At 55.7% G+C, this 16,164-nt stretch overlaps 1 protein-coding gene across 2 annotated transcripts in view; it reads left to right on the forward strand.

Annotated features, from left to right (window-relative positions):
• The first annotated feature begins 405 nt into the window (after window positions 1–405).
• LOC103166668 (protein mono-ADP-ribosyltransferase PARP14) overlaps window positions 406–16,164 on the forward strand; it is a 60,024-nt gene continuing 44,265 nt past the window's right edge. For both annotated transcript variants that reach the window (XM_029063304.1, XM_039913567.1), the window contains exons 1-6: window positions 406–605; window positions 1,723–1,847; window positions 8,768–8,801; window positions 12,217–12,420; window positions 13,100–13,366; window positions 13,688–13,921. In XM_029063304.1, coding sequence (XP_028919137.1) covers window positions 419–605; window positions 1,723–1,847; window positions 8,768–8,801; window positions 12,217–12,420; window positions 13,100–13,366; window positions 13,688–13,921 — 1,051 coding nt within the window. In that variant the 5' untranslated portion in view covers window positions 406–418. The remainder of the gene's footprint in view (window positions 606–1,722; window positions 1,848–8,767; window positions 8,802–12,216; window positions 12,421–13,099; window positions 13,367–13,687; window positions 13,922–16,164) is intronic.

The raw sequence follows: 16,164 nt of genomic DNA on the forward strand, positions 1-16,164 counted from the left end.
CCAGCGCTTAGAACAGTGCTCTGCACCTAGTAAGCGCTTAACAAATACCGACATTATTATTATTATGAGCAGAGCCGGGCTTGGGAGTCAGAGGTCATGGGTTCGAATCCCGGCTCTGCCCCTTGTCAGCTGTTTGACTGTGGGCGAGTCACTTCACTTTTCTGGGCCTCAGTGACCTCATCTATAAAATGGGGATTAACTGACAACCTGATGACCCTGTATCTCCCCCAGCGCTTAGTACAGTGCTCTGCACCTAGGAAGCGTTTAACAAATCCCAACATTATTATACTGAGGAGGGATGGGAGGGATCGGGGAGGGATGGGGAAGGGGCGGAGACCCGCGGGTCCCGGGAAAGGAAACTGAAAGCGGCCCCGTAGAGGAAGAGCCTGCGGGCTCGGAGGAGCGGGCGTCGCCGACCATGGAGCCTCCCGACCCCTTCCCGCTGCTGGTGGAGGGACCCTGGGGTCCCCGGCCCCCCAAGAAGCTGCTCAACAAGCTGCGCCTCTACTTCCAGAGCGGCCGGAGGTCCGGCGGGGGCGAGTGCGTCCTGCGCCTCCAGCCGGGCGACCCCCCGACCCTCCTGGTCCTCTTCGCCCAGGACCACGGTAGGCCTGGGAGGGGTCTGGGGGGGAGGGTCTCTAGGATGGGGGAGGGTCTGTCGGAGGGGTAAGAGATTTCTAAGATGGGAGAGGGTCTCTAGGATGGGGAAGGGTCCCTCGGAGGGAGGAGGGGAGGGTTCCTAGGATGAGGGAGGGGAGCTCTCTAGGTTGGGAGAAGGTCTGTCGGGAGGGGTAAGGGGGTTTCTAAAGGGGGGAGGGTCCTTAGGATGGGGAGGGGTCTGAGGGAGGGAGGAGGGGAGGGTTCCTAGGAGGAGGGAGAAGAGCTCTCTAGAATGGGGGAGGGTCTGTCGGAGGGGTAAGAGGGTTTCTAAGGTGGGGGAAGGTCTCTAGGATGGGGAAGGGTCCGTCGGAGGGAGGAGGGGAGGTTTCTTAAGATGAGGGAGGGGAGCTCTCTAGGTTGGGAGAGGGTCTGTCTGGGGGGTAAGAGGGTTTCTAAGGGGGGGGAGGGTCCTTAGGATGGGGAGGGGGTCCATCGGAGGGAGGAGGGGAGGGTTCCTGGGATGGGGAAGAGGAGGTCTCTAGGATGGGAGAAGGACCGTCAGAGGGGTAAGAGGGTTTCTAAGGTGGAGGAGGGTCCTTAGGATGGGGAGGGGTCAGTCGGAGGGAGGAGGGGAGGTTCCTAGGATGAGGGAGGGAAGGTGGGTTGTGGGGGTGGGCCTGTCGGTGGGGTTGGGGGAGGTCTCTAGGATGGGAGAAGGTCTGTCGGAGAGGTAAGAGGGTTTCTAGGGTCGGGGAAAGCCCGTCGAAGGGGTGGGGGTCTTTAGGATGGTGCAGCGGCAGCAAGGGGAGCCTGATGGGGGTGAGGGAGAAAAGGGAAAGGGCCGAGCTGGAAGCCGGCGGTCTGGGAGGGGGAGTGACAGGCCCTGGGTTGGGGGGTGGGGGTCTGAACCCAGGATTCGGGGTGCCTGCTCAGGGGTGGGGGACGGGGGGCGTTTTTCATTCATTTCCCGACCTGGCGGGGCCCACCTGCCCCAGAGGACTGGACCCCCGGCCGGAGACAGGAAACCAGGGGCCCACTGGAGCGAGCCGAGGGCCCAAGGGTGGGGTCCCCCGGAACCCCCCGCCCACCCACGGTGGGCCAAGCCTCGGTCTCCCCGACCAGTGAGAAGCCGCGTGCTGCAGCAAGCCAAGCACGAGGCAGTGCTGCTGGACGAAGAGACCGTCCGCTTCTCCGTCCGCCTGCCCGATCACCACCGCGAGACCCCCCGGGAGACGACCCCCGCCCAGGTGAGGACCCCAGGACCCTCCCCGCCTCGCTACTCTGCGCCCCGACACGCTCCCCGCCCTCGAGGAGCTTCCAGTCTACTGTGTGCAGGACGCTGTGCTGAGCGCAGGCTTATAGTACATTGTAAGCTCCTTGAGGGCAGAGATCGTGTCTACTCACTCTACTGTCTTCTCCCAAGCGCTCAGTACAGCGCTCTGCACACGGTGTACTGAAAGCTCCTTGTGGTCAGGGGTCGTGTCTATTCACTCTGTCTTCTCCCAAAGCGCTCAGTACAGCGCTCTGCACACAGGAGACTGTCACCTTTTTGAGGGCAGGGATTGGGTCTACTAATTCTCTCGTCCTCTCCCAGTCGCTCAGTACAGTGCTCTGCACACGATAGGCTGTCAGCTCCTTATAATAATCATAATGATGGTCTTTGTTAAGTGCTTACTATGTGCCAAGCGCTGGAGGGATTCATATCTACTAACTCTTGTCCTCTCCCAGGTGTTCAGTGCGGCCACTGGAGAAGCCGCACGGCGTAGTGGATAGAGCCCGGGCCTGGGAGTCAGAAGGTCATTTGGTTATTCATTCAATTGTATTTATTGAGTGCTTATTGTGGGCAGAGCACTGTACTAAGCGCAATACAACAGTCACGTTTCCTGCCCACAACGAGCTGACAGTCTAGTTGGAGGGGTACAGGCGTGAATAGAAATAAAGTAATGAGGGAGATGGACGTAAGTGGCGAAGGACCTGGGAGAGGGGATGAAGAAAGGGAGCGAGTCAGGGCCAAGCAGAAGGGAGTGGGAGAAGAGGAAAGGAGGGTGCAGTCAGGGGAGGCTTCTTGGAGGAGGTGGGCCTTCACTAAGGCTTTGAAGGAGGGGAGAGTCATCATCGTCTGTGGGATTTGAGGAGGGAGGGCATTCCGGGCCAGAGGCGGGATGTGGGCCGGGCGTCGGTGGTGAGACGGAGGCCCGGGGAGGAGGTTGGCATTAGAGGAGCAAGTGCACGGGCTGGGTTGAAGGAGACTAGTGAGACGAGGTAGGAGGGGGCCAGCTGACGGACGGCTTTAAAGCCCGTGGTGACCAGTTATTGTTCGATGCGGAGGGGGATGGGCAACCATTGGAGTTTTTTGAGGAGACGTGTCCTGAACGTTCATGTAGAAAAATGCTGCGGGCAGCAGAGCGAAGTCCGGACAGGAATAGGGAATGACGGGAGGCTGGGAGGTCAGCGAGGAGGCCGGAGAGGATGAGTGACCGCATGAACGTGGCAGCGGTTTGGATGGAGAGGATTTTAGCCACGTTGCGAAGGTGGGGACCGACAGGATCTGGTGACGGATTTAGTTTGTGGGTTGAATGAGAGAGAAGAGTCAAGGATAACGCCAAGGTTACAGGCTCGTGATGCAGGAGGGACGGCGGTGCCGTCTACGGTGATGGAAAAGTCAGGGGAAGGATGGGGGCTGGGTGGGGAGACAAGGAGCTCTGTTTTGGACATGTCTGAGGTGACGGGAGGACATCCAAGTAGAGATGTGTTAAAGGCAGGAGGCGATGCGGGCCTGCAGAGAGGGAGAGAGATCGGGGCCGGAGAGGGAGATTTGGGAATCATCCGCAGAGAGGTGGGAGTTGAAGCCGTGGGAGCGGGTTAGTTCTCCGAGGGAGCGGGTGGAGACGGAGGATTGAAGGGGACCCAGAACTGAGCCACAGTTAGGGTGGGAGACGGAGGAGGCCGCAAAGGAAATTGAGAGTGAGAAGTGGCTTGGTGGCAAGAGCCCGGGCTTGGGAGTCGGAGGTCGTGGGTTCTAATCCCCGCTCCGCCACTTGTCAGCTGTGTGGCTTGGGGCAAGTCACTTCACTTCTCTGTGCCTCAGTTACCTCGTCTGTCAAATGGGGATGAAGACTGTGAGCCCCACCTGAGCCAACCTGATGACTTTGTATCTACCCCCGCGCTTAGAACAGTGCTTGGCACATAGTAAGCGCTTAACAAATGCCATCATTATGCTGCATGGGCCTCCTTTCTGATCTCCCAACCTCCTGTCTCTCCCCGCTTCAGTCCATACTTCACTCTGCTGCCCAGATTTTCTTTCTACAGAAAGGCTTTGGGCCTGTCACTCCCCTCAAAAACCTCCAGTGGTTGCCTATCGACCTTCGCGTGAAGCAAAAACTCCTCACTCTTGGCTTCAAAGCTGTCCATCCCCTGGCCCCTCCTCCCTCACCTCCCTTCTCTCCTTCTCCCTCCCAGCCCGCACACTCCGCTCCTCTGCCCCCGCTCACCTCCTCACGGTGCCTCGTTCGCAACCGTCCCGCCGCCGACCCCCGGCCCGCGTCCTGCCGCTGTCCTGGAAGGCCCTCCCTCTTCAAAGCTGCCAAACTCACTCTCTTCTCCTCTTCAAAGCTGAGAGCTCACCTCCTCCAGGAGGCCTTCCCAGACCGAGCCCCCCTTTTCCTTTGCTCCCCCTCCTCTCCCCATCGCCCCGCCCCGCCCCCTTTGCTCCACCCCCACCCTACAGCACTTGTGTATACATGTACATACTTATAATTAATTTTTATTACTGATGTATACATATCTATAATTCTGTTTATTTATAACGATGCTACTGATGCCCGCTTACTTGTTTTGATGTTTGTCTCCCCCCTTCTAGACTCTGAGCCCAATGCGGGCAGGGATTATCTCTATTTGTTGCTGAACTGTACTTCCCAAGCGCTTAGTACAGTGCTCTGCACACAGTAAGCACTCAATAAATACAATTGAATGAATAAATATAAATCCGTAAAATTACAGATATATCCATAAGTGCTGTGGGGCGGGGAGAGGGGGGAAGAGTAAAGAGAGCAAGTTAGGGAGACACAGAAGGGAGGGGGAGATAAGGAAATGTGGGGCTTAGTCAGGGAAGGCTTCTTGGAGGAGATGGGCCTTCAGTAAGGCTTTGAAGCGGGGGAGAGTCATCGTCAGTGGGATTTGAGGAGGGAGGGCGTTCCGGGCCAGAGACGGGACGCGGGCCGGGGGTCGGTGGTGAGACGGGCGAACCGGAGGCACAGGGAGGAGGTGAGCGGCGGCGGAGGAGCGGAGTGTGCGGCCCAGGCTGGAGAAAGAGAGAAGGGAGGTGAGGGAGGAGGGGATGAGGCGATGGACGGCTTTAAAGCAAATGGTGAGGGGTTTTTGTTTGATACAGAGGTGGGTAGGCAACCACTGGAGATTTTTGAGGAAGGGGGTGACGTGTCCTGAAGGTTTCTGTAGAAAGATAATCCGGGCAGCCGAGTGAAGTATGAAGTGGAGTGGGGAGAGGTCAGAAAGGAGGCCGATGCAGCCATCTTGGCGGGATAGGATGAGCGACTGTACTAACATGGTAGCGGTTTGGATGGAGAGGAAAGGGCAGATTTTAGCCGTGTGGTGGAGATGGGGCAATAACTGGAAGGAGCCATGGGATCAAGGGGGGGAGGTTTTGGGATAGGGAAGACATGGACATGTTTGAAGGCAGTGGGGAAGAAGCCACTGGAGAGCGAACAACTGAAGATGGCTCTTAGGGAGGGAAGAAGGGGGGGGGGGGGGGCGAGAGTTTGGAAGAGGTGCAAAGAAATGGTGCCCCATGAACAGTCCCGATTAGACTGTAAGCCCGTCTAAGGGCAGGGACTGTCTCTATCTGCTGCCGACTTGTTCATTCCAAGCGCTTAGTACAGTGCTCTGCACATAGTAAGCGCTCAATAAATACTATTGAATGAACAGGGGGAGGGGGTGGATTTTGAGAGGAGGCAGGAGATGTCCTCCAGAGAAAATGCTGGAAAGGATGGGAGAGTTGAAGAGGTGGCCGGAGCTGGGAGGGACTGAGGAGAGGCAGGGGAGATTTTAGGAAAATCACACTTGATAGTGTCCATTTTCTTAAAAGAAGTAGGTGGCCGGGTCTTTGGGGACAAGGGATGGGAGAGGCGGGGGGACAGGGAGCCTGAGGAGGGAGTTAAATGTCTGGAACCACTGGCGAGGGCGATGGGTGTGGGGGTCAATTTTCAAATCCTGGCTCTGCCATTTGTCTACTGTGTGACCTTGGGCAAGTCCCCTCACTTCTCTGGGCCTCAGTGACCTCATCTGGAAAATGGGGATTAACTGTGAGCCTCACGTGGGACAACCTCATTACCCTGTATCTCCCCCAGAGCTTAGAACAGTGCTCTGCACATAGTAAGTGCTTGACAAATACCAACATTATTATTATTACTAAGCACTTACTAAGTGCCAGGCACTGTACTAAGTCCTGGGGTGGATAAGAAGCAGCGTGGCTCAGTGGAAAGAGCCCGGGCTTGGGAGTCAGAGGTCATGGGTTCGAATCCCTGATCTGCCACTTGTCAGCTGTGTGACTGTGGGCAAGTCACTTCTCTGGGCCTCAGTTACCTCAATTGTAAAATGGGGATGAAGACTGTGAGCCTCACGTGGGACAACCTGATTACCCTGTATCTGCCCCAGCGCTTAAAACAGTGCTCTGCACATAGTAAGCGCTTAACAAATACCAACATTATTATTACAAACAAGTCGAGTTGGACGCAGTCTCTGTCCCACATGGGGCTCATAGTCTTAATCCCCATTTTGCAGGTGAGACAACTGAGGCCCAGAGAAGCAAAGTGACTCTCCCAAGGTCACACAGCGGACAAGTGGTGGAGCCGGGATAAGAACCCACGGCTTCCTGACTCCCATACACTGGTGGTCCACTACATATGGTGGTCCACTACACCGTAGTGCTTCCCTAATGGAGATCGAGGCTGTGAGTCCGACATGGGACAGGGATTGTGACCGATCCGATTTACCTGGATCCACCCCGGCGCTTAGAACAGTGCCTGGAACGTATTAAGCGCTTACCAAATGCCAAAATTACTTCTATTATTATTTGGTATCTTTTTCCAGATCTGGGAAGGGAGTTTTGAGTATTGACGCATTAAGGAATGTCTCAATTAATAGATGGGGTGGAGCTGTTTGGGAAGCAACGTGACGTAATGGATAAAACACAGACCTGAGAGGCAGAAGGACCTGGATTCTCATCCCGGCTCCACCGCTTGTCTGCTGTGTGACCTTGGGCAACTCACTTCACTTCTCTGGGCCTCAGTTCCCTCATCTGGAAAATGGGAATTCAGTACTTATTCTCCCTCCTACTTTTTTAATGGTATTTGTTAAGCGCTTACTATGTGCCAGGCACTGTGCTAAACGCTGGGGAAGCTACAGTAAGCCATGTACGTGAGAAGCAGCGTGGCTTAGTGGAAAGAGGCCGGGCTTGGGAGTCAGAGGTCACGGGTTCTAATCCCGGCTCCGTCACTTGTCAGCTGTGTGACTTTGGGCAAGTCATTTCACTTCTCTGTGCCTCAGTTACTTCATCTGTCAAATGGGGATTAAGATTGTGAGCCCCACGTGGGACAACCTGATGACCTTGTATCTCCCCCAGCGCTTAGAACAGTGCCTGGCACATAGTAAGGGCTTAACAGAGACCATCATTATTATTATTACGACAAGCTAATCGGGTTGGACACAGTCCCTGTCCCACATGGGGCTTACAGTCAGTGTGGACTAGTTCTCGTATTTATTGAGCGCTTACCTCCCCACCCCCGTTCACATCTGCCAAACTCGCTCTCTTCCCCTCTTCAAAGCCCTCCTGAGAGGTCACCTCCTCCAGGAGGCCTTCCCAGACTGAGCCCCCCTTTCCCTCCGCTCCTCCTCCCCTCCCCATCGCCCCGACTCCCTCCCTCTGCTCTACCCCCCTCCCTGCCCCACAGCCCTTGAGTATATTTGTATATATCATTTATGACCCTATTTATTTTATTAATGATGTGTTTATATCCATGATTCTATTTATCTTGATGGTAGTGAGGCATCAATACCTCAATGTTTTGTTGTCTGTCTCCCCCGTTTACACTGTGAACCCATCGTTGGGCAGGGATGGTCTCTATCTGTTGCCGAATTGTACATTCCAAGGGTACGATGCTCTGCACACGGTTAGCGCTCAATAAATACGATTGAATACAGAGCCCCTGGCTCTGTGTTTGAGAAAATATAATACAACACTAAACAGACTCATTCTCTGCCCACAACGAGCTTACAGTCTAGAGGCGTGGCTAGAGCCCTGGCCTGGGAGTCAGAAAGATCGGGGTTCTCATCCCGGCTCCGCCACTTGTCTGCTTTGTGACCCTGGGCAAGTCACTTCACGTGCCTCAGTTGCCTCATCTGTAAAATGGGGGGATTAAGACTATTATAATAATGTTGGTATTTGTTAAGTGCTTACTATGTGCAGAGCACTGTTCTAAGCGCTGGGTTAGATACAGGGTAATCAGGTTGTCCCACGTGGGGCTCCCAGTCTTCATCCCCATTTTACAGATGAGGGAACTGAGGCACAGAGAAGTTAAGTGACTTGCCCACAGTCACACAGCTGACAAGTGGCAGAGCAGGGATTCGAACCCATGACCTCTGACTCCCAAGCCCGTCCCCATGTGGGATAGGGGCAGTGCCCATCCTGATTAGCTTCTATCTACCCCGGCGCTTAGAAGAGTGCTTGACACCTAATAAACAGCGTGGCTCAGTGGAAAGAGCGCGGGCTTGGGAGTCAGAGGTCACGGGTTCTAATCCCGGATCTTCCGCTGCTCAGCTGTGTGACCTTGGGCAAGTCACTTAACTTCTCTGTGCCTCAGTTCCTTCACCTGTCAAATGGGGATTAAAACTGTGAGCTCCACGTGGGACAACCTCATCACCTTGTATCCCCCAGCGCTTAGAACAGTGCTTTGCACATAATGAACGTTTAGCAAATACCACAATTTCTATTTATCTTAATCCCCATCGTACTTAGAATGGCTGTCCAATGTGGGACAGGGACTGTGTTGGACCTAATCGTCTTGAGTACCTACCCCAGCACTGAGCACAGTGCTTGGCACAGAGTTCATGCTGAAGAAACAGCAAAATCATTGTTGACCTTGGTCTTTTTCAGGAATCCACGCCAGATGATGCGGCCCCGAATCCAGGTAAAGACCCTAAAGACCCCCTCTCTGCCATGTCAGTTTATTGTTGTATTGGACTCTCCAAAGCGCTTAGTCCAGTGCTCTGCACACAGTAAGCGCTCAATAACTATGATTGAATGAGTTGAATGAATGAATGAATGAATGGTGGTGTGCCTCAATTCCCCGTGGGCGAGGACCTGGGGTGGGTGAGCTGTGCCCCGGCCTGGCGGGTTGTCTCCCCCATTCTTTTTTTAATTAGTGTTTGTTAAGCGCTTACCGTGTTCCAGGCACTGTACTAAATGCTGGGGTGGATTAAAGCAAATCAGGTTGGACACAGTCCCTGTCCCACGTGGGGCTCAGCGTCTCATTCCCCATTTTACAGAAGATGGAGGAGGGAGGGAGGAAAATCGAGGAGGGAAGATGGAGGGAGGGAAGATGGAGTGGGGAAAGGAAGATGGCGAGGGAGGAGGGAAGATGGAGGAGGGAGAGGGAAGATGGCTGAGGAAGGAGGGAACATGGGAGGAAGCAAGATGGAGGAGGAAGGAGGGAAGATGGAGGTGGGAGGAGGGAAGATGGAGGTGGAAGGGTCGAGGAGGGTGGTGGAAAGGTGGAGGAAGAAGGAACCAAGATGGAGGAGGGAGGGGGAAGGTGGCTGAGGAAGGAGGGAAGATAGAGAAAGGAGGAAGCAAGATGCAGGAGGGAGGAAGGAAGATGGAGGAGGAAGGAGGGAAGATGGAGGAGGAAGGAGGGAAGATGGCTGAGGGAGGAGGGAAGATGGAGGAGGGAGGAAGAAAGATGGAGGAGGGAGGGGGAAGGTGGGAGAGGGAGGAGGAAAGATGGAGGAGGGAAGAAGCAAGGTGGAGAAGAGAGGAAGGAAGGTGGAGGAAGGAGGAGGGAGGGGGAGCAGAGCTGGATCCCACAGCATTTAGGTCCATATCTTTAAATTAGATAGAATCAATTATTGATTTTTATTAGCATCTCCCTCTAGATTGGAAGTTCACTGTGGGCAGGAAACGCGTCCGCTAACTCTGTTGCGTTGTCCTCCCCCAAGCACTCAGTTCAGTGCTCTGCACGTAGTAAGCGCTCAATCGATACCATCGATTGATGGATTGGGGCTGTCCTGTTTATGCTGACCCCTATTAATAATAATCATAATTATTATTATTATGGTATTTGTTAAGCACTTAACTATGTGCCAGGCATTGTAGTGAGCATTGGGGTGGATACAAGCAGATCAGGTTGCACCCAGTCCCTGTCCCACCTGGGGCTCACAGTCTCCATCCCCATTTTCCAGATGAGGGAACTGAGGCCCAGAGAAGTGACTGGCCCAAGGTCACACAGCAGACAAGTGGCGGAGCCGGGATTAGAATCCATGACCCTCTGACTTCCAGGCCCGGGCTTTGGAGTCAGAGGTGATGGGTTCGACTCCCGGCTCTGCCACTTGTCAGCTGTGTGACTGTGGGCGAGTCACTTCACTTCTCTGGGCCTCAGTGACCTCATCTGGAAAATGGGGACTAACTGTGAGCCTCACGTGGAACAACCTGATGACCCCGTATCTACCCCAGCGCTTAGAACAGTGCTGTGCACATAGTAAGCGCTTAACGAATACCAACATTATTATTATATGCCGAGCACTGTGCTGGGTGCCCGCCTCCTCTGTGCAGAGCACTGGCCTGGACATCTCCTGAGCGGAGAGCATTTGCTGGGTGCCTGTAGTGTGCAGAGCTCTCTGCTGGGCACCTGCTGGGAGGAGAGTGCTGTACTGAGCGCCTGCTGGATGTGGAGCACTGTGCCGGGTGTCTGTTGCGTACAGAGCCCTGTGCTTGCTGGCTGCTGTGTGCAGAGCACTGTTCTGGGACCCTACCGTGTGCAGAGTGATAATAATAAAAATAATTACGGTATTTGTTCAGCACTTAGTCTGTGCCAAGCACTGTTCTAAGCGCTGGAGCACTATGTACTGGGCACCTCCTCTGGGCAGACCACTGTTCTGGGCACCTCCTCTATGCAGAGTGTGGAGTGGGTACCTACTGTGTGCAGAGCTCAGACCCCTCTGGACTGTCAGCTTGTTGTGGGCAGGGAATGTGTCTATTTATTGTTCTATTGCCCTCTCCCAAGTGCTTAGTACAGTGCTCTGCACACATTTTGAAGCAGCGTGTGTAGTGGATAGAGTCCGGGCCTGGAAGTCAGAGAGCCGTGGGTTTTCATTCCGGCTCCACCGCTCGTCTGCTTTGTGACCTTGGGCCGGTCTTTTTGGACTTTTTAGAGAAGCAGCGTGGCACAGTGGAAAGAGCCCGGGCTTGGGAGTCCGAGGTCATGGGTTCGAATCTCGACTCTGCCCCTTGTCAGCTGTGTGACTGTGGACGAGTCACTTCACTTCTCTGGGCCTCGGTTCCCTCATCTGTAAAATGGGGTGAAGACTGTGAGCCTCACGTGGGACGACCTCATTCCCCTGTATCTCCCCCGGCGCTTAGAACAGAAGCAGCGTGGCTCAGTGGAAAGAGCACGGGCTTGGGAGTCAGAGGTCATGGGTTCGAATCTCGACTCTGCCCCTTGTCAGCTGTGTGACTGTGGACGAGTCACTTCACTTCTCTGGGCCTCGGTTCCCTCATCTGTAAAATGGGGATTAACTGTGAGCCTCACGTGGGACAACCTGATTATCCTGTATCTACCCCAGCGCTTAGAACAGTGCTCGGCACCTAGTAAGCGCTTAACAAATACCAACATTTTTACTGAGCGTTTGGAAAGTACAATTCAGCGATAAAGAGAAACAATCCCTGCCCACAGTGGGCTCACAGTCTAGAGGAGGGGGAAACAGGCATCAAAACAAGTCAACAGGCATCAATAGCATCAATAGAAATAAATAGAATTACAGATCTACTTGCATCTTTAATAGAAATAAATAGAATTATAGATCTATCTGCATCATTAATAGAAATAAATAGAATTATAAACATGAACATATATACACAAGTGCTGCGCCTCTGTACCTCATCTCTGTAAAATGGGGATGGAGACTGTCAGTCGCCCGTGAGAGAGGGACCGTGTCCGATCCAATTTGCTTGTATCCGTCCCAGCGCTTAGTGCAGTACCTGGCACGTAGTAAGCGCTTAACAAATACCGTGATTATTGTCACTACTGCTGGGTAAAGAACACTGTACTGGGCCCCTACTGAGCTCAGGGGCTCAGACCCCTTTAGACTGTAAGCTCGTCATGGGCAGGAAATGTGGCTATTTATTGTCCCATCGCCCTCTCCCACGCACTTAGGACAGCGCTCTGCACACAGTGGGCGTTCAATAAATAGGACTGACTGACTGACAGGACTTGTGCCGGGCGGACCAGCCGAGGGAGGGGGTTCCAGGCGTAGGGGAGGAGAGAGCCGCACGGCGGACGTTTGTGGGGGTCCGGCCCGGTCCTCCCGCCGGCCCTTTTCTGCCCGCAGGAGCCCCCGGGGTGGGCACAGAGGGCACGGAGGAGGCGGCGGCGGGCACGGCGGTGGTGGTGGTGAGCGCCGTGGGTGTGGAGGAGCCCCCCCAAACCCTGGTGGAGCTCTATTTTGAGAGCAAGAAGCACTCGGGCGGTGGCCCCATCCGATCTTGTCGCCCCGGGCAGCAGGGCCTCGTCGTCACCTTCGAAAACCCCGCAGGTACCCGCGGGTCGTCGAGGGGAGGGGGGGTCCGGCTCGGCGGGGCTCGGCCCGACTGTCGGCCCGTCCCGGGCGGGGAGGCCCCCGATGCCCTCCCAAGGGCTCCGTACGGTGCTCAGCAAGCAGTGAGCGCTCAATAAATGCCATCGACGGATGGATCGACGGGGCGCTGGGGTCGCGGCCGGGTTCAGAGCGGGGCTGACGGGGGGCTCGGGCGGGAGACGGGGGGCTCCGGCCTCCCCTCGCTTGGCCTGGATCAGTCGATCGATCGATAGCGGGATCTGTCGAGCGCGCGGCCTGGTGGCCAGAGCCCGGGCCTGGGAGTCAGAAGGTCACGGGTTCTAATGCCGGCTCCGCCACTTGTCCTCTGTGTGACCTTGGGTGAGTCCCTTCCCTTCCTTGGGGTCTCAGTGACCTCATCTGGAAAATGGGGATGGAGACTGGGAGCTCCACGGGGGACAGGGACTGTGTCCAAGTCGATTTGCTGGTATCCTCCCCAGCGCTTAGTACGGGGCCTGGCACGTAGTAAGCGTTTAACGGATACCATCGTGATTCTCATTACAACGGCGGGCTGCGGAGTGCCAGGGCCGGGCCGGGGGAGGGTCCGGCTCCCAGGAGCCCCTCTCTCTCACCGGGCCCCTCCGTCTCTCTCTGGGCGTCTCTGGGGGCGGCGGTCTAGACGCGCAGCACGTGTCGCGGAGAGGACGGCACGTGGTGGACGGCGTGGAGCTGTGCGTGCGGCCGTGGCCGGAGCCCGAGCTCCCCGAGTCCCCCGAGCCGGGACCCCCGAGGAACGTGGCGTTGCTGGACATCCCCAAGGAGGCCAGGCCCGAGTACCTGGCCATGCTAGTGGAGCGATACAGCGGACTGACCGAGGAAGACGACTTCTTCCTGGAGATGGTGCCCCAGCTGAGTCTCGCCGTGGTCACCTTCCGAGACGGCTCAGGTCGGCCCCGGCCCCCGCCGCCCGGACCCTCCGCACCCCCGGGGTGGGGGGCGCCGCCCCGCGGCGGGGGCCGGCCCGGCCCTTCGCCCAACGTAGACGACCGTTACTTTCTTCAGGGCGGGGATCGTGTCCACCGACTCCGTTGCCCTCCCCCGAGTGCTCAGTAAATAATAACGTTGGTATCCGTTAAGCGCTTACTATGTGCCGAGCACTGTCCGAAGCGCCGGGGGAGCTACAGGGTCATCAGGCGGTCCCACGTAGGGCTCACGGTCTTCTTAACCAACACCCCGGTTAGTGTGATTGTCATTATCCACCCTGTAGGGGTGGAGGAGTTCACCCGGAATTTCAACGAGAGGAAGAAGAACCAAAATCAAATCGTAGCAAAAACCCTGGAGCCCCTGGACAGCGTGATGGTGGAGGGCCTTCCCCCCGGCTCCTTCGAGGACTACCTCACCATTTACTTCGAGAGCCCCAAAAACGGCGGCGGCTCCGTCAGCGGCGTCACCCTTGACCCCGAGGAGAATTCGGCCATCGTGACCTTCGGCGACCCCGAAGGTAAGGGGATCCCCGGCCGGAGGAGGGGACGGGGCGCCCGACGGGGGGGATCTGGGGTCTCGTTTTCTCCACCTCCCGGGAATTGTCCTCAGCCCGACGCAACCCATCTCCCCCCACGCCCGTCCCGTCCACCTCGGAGGACTCGGGGTGAATGAGAGTAATAATAATAATGATAATAACGATGGTGGTATTTGTTCAGCGCTTACTACGTGCCCGGCACTGTACTGAGCCCTGGGGGGGTACAAGCTAATGGGATTGGACCCAGTCCCCGTGCTTCGTGGGGCTCGTGCTCTCCATCCCCATTTGACAGATGAGGAAACTGAGGCCCCGAGAAGTGAAGTGACTTGCCCAATCTCCCACAGCAGGCAAATGGCGGAGCGGGGATTAGAACCCAGGACCTTCTGATGCCCAGGCCCGGGCCTTTATCCACCAAGCCTTGCTGGGAGAGACTGGAAGTAAGAGGGCCTAGTGGCTAGAGCCCGGGCCTGGGAGTCAGAGGACCTGGATTCTAATCCCGGCTCCGCCACTCGTCTGCCGTGAGACCCTGGGGATGTCATTTCACTTCTCCGTGCCTCAGTTCCCTCATCTGTAGAGTGGGGATTGAGACCCTGAGCCCCATGTGGGACAGGGACCGTGTCCAAGCTGATGATCTCCTATCTACCCCAGCGCTTACTACAGTGCCTGGCACGTAGTCAGTGCTTAGCGCAGCGCTCTGCACACAGTAAGTGCTCAATAAATACGATCGAACAATTGAATGAATTAACAGATGCCCTAGCCGCCCCCCACCGCGCCCCCGCAAAGAAACACCCTGTTTTCTGAAGCAGTGTGGCCCAGTTGCTAAAGCCTGAGCCTGGGAATCAGGAGGTCGTGGGTTCTAATCCCAGCCCCGCCACTTGTCTTCTCTGTGACCTTGAGCAAGTCACTTCTCTGTGCCTCAGTTCCCTCATCTGTCAAATGGGGATTGAGACCCTGAGCCCCATGTGGGACAGAGACTGTGTCCGGGCTGATTGGCTTGTATCTGCCCCATTGCTTAGCACAGAGTCAGGCAATAAATTCAGTTGATTTTATGGAGCGCTTACTGTGTGCAGAGAACTGTACTGACCCACTGCGGGGGTGACAATAATGATAGTAATAATGTTGGCATTTGTTAAGCGCTTACTATGTGCAGAGCACTGTTCTAAGCGCTGGGGGGAGATACAGGGTCATCAGGTTGTCCCACGTGAGGCTCACAATCTTCATCCCCATTTGACAGATGAGGTCGCTGAGGCCCAGAGAAGTGAAGTGACTCGCCCTCAGTCACACAGCTGCCAAGCGGCGGAGCCGGGATTCGAACCCCTGACCTCTGACTCGCAAGCCCGAGCTCTTTCCACTGAGCCCCGCTGCTTCTCTGACGATTGAATGATAAACGCCCACAACGAGCTCACGGTCTAGATTACGGGCAGCAGCGTGGCGGAGAGGAGAGATCCCGGGCCTGGGAGTCACACAAGGTCATGGGTTCTAACCTCGCCTGGTCCGCTTGTCTGCCGTGTGACCGTGGGCCGGTCATTTTACTTCCTTGTGCCTCAGTTCCCTCATCTGTCAAATGGGGATTGAGCCCGTGAGCACCACGTGGGACAGAGGACCGTGTCCAACCCGCTTAGTTTGTATCCACCCCGGCGATTAGTTGTTGGGTAGGGATTGTCTCTCTCTGTTGCCAAAGTGTACTCTCCAAGCGCTTAGTACGGTGCTCTGCACACAGTAAGCACTCAGTAAATACGATTGAATGAACGATTAGTACTTCGCCTGGCGCATAGTAAGCGCTGAACAAAGACAAAATAATAATAATGATTATTGTTATGATTATTATCACTGAGCCAGAGAAGCAGCGTAGCTCAGTGGAAAGAGGCCGGGCTCAGGAGTCAGAGGTGAGGGGTTCTAATCCCGACCCCGCCACCTGGCAGCTGTGTGACTTTGGGCAAGTCGCTTCACTTCTCTGGGCTTCAGTTCCCTCATCTGGAAAAGGGGGATGAAGACCGGGAGCCCCACGTGGGGCAACCTGATCACCTCGTATCCCCCCAGCGCATAGATCGGTGCTTCGCAGATACTAGGTGCTTAACAAATACCATCCCTATCATGATTATAATCTTATTAGCGGTAGATTGAACGAATGAACAGATACCATAAACCCGCCTTGCGGAGAAAGCCCCCGCTTTCCGAAGCAGTGAGCGGACGGGTGGGGGCGGAGGGGCATCCGGCGGGGGGAC

This window comes from Ornithorhynchus anatinus, chromosome 1 (assembly GCF_004115215.2).
Source record: "Ornithorhynchus anatinus isolate Pmale09 chromosome 1, mOrnAna1.pri.v4, whole genome shotgun sequence".
NCBI lineage: Eukaryota > Metazoa > Chordata > Mammalia > Monotremata > Ornithorhynchidae > Ornithorhynchus > Ornithorhynchus anatinus.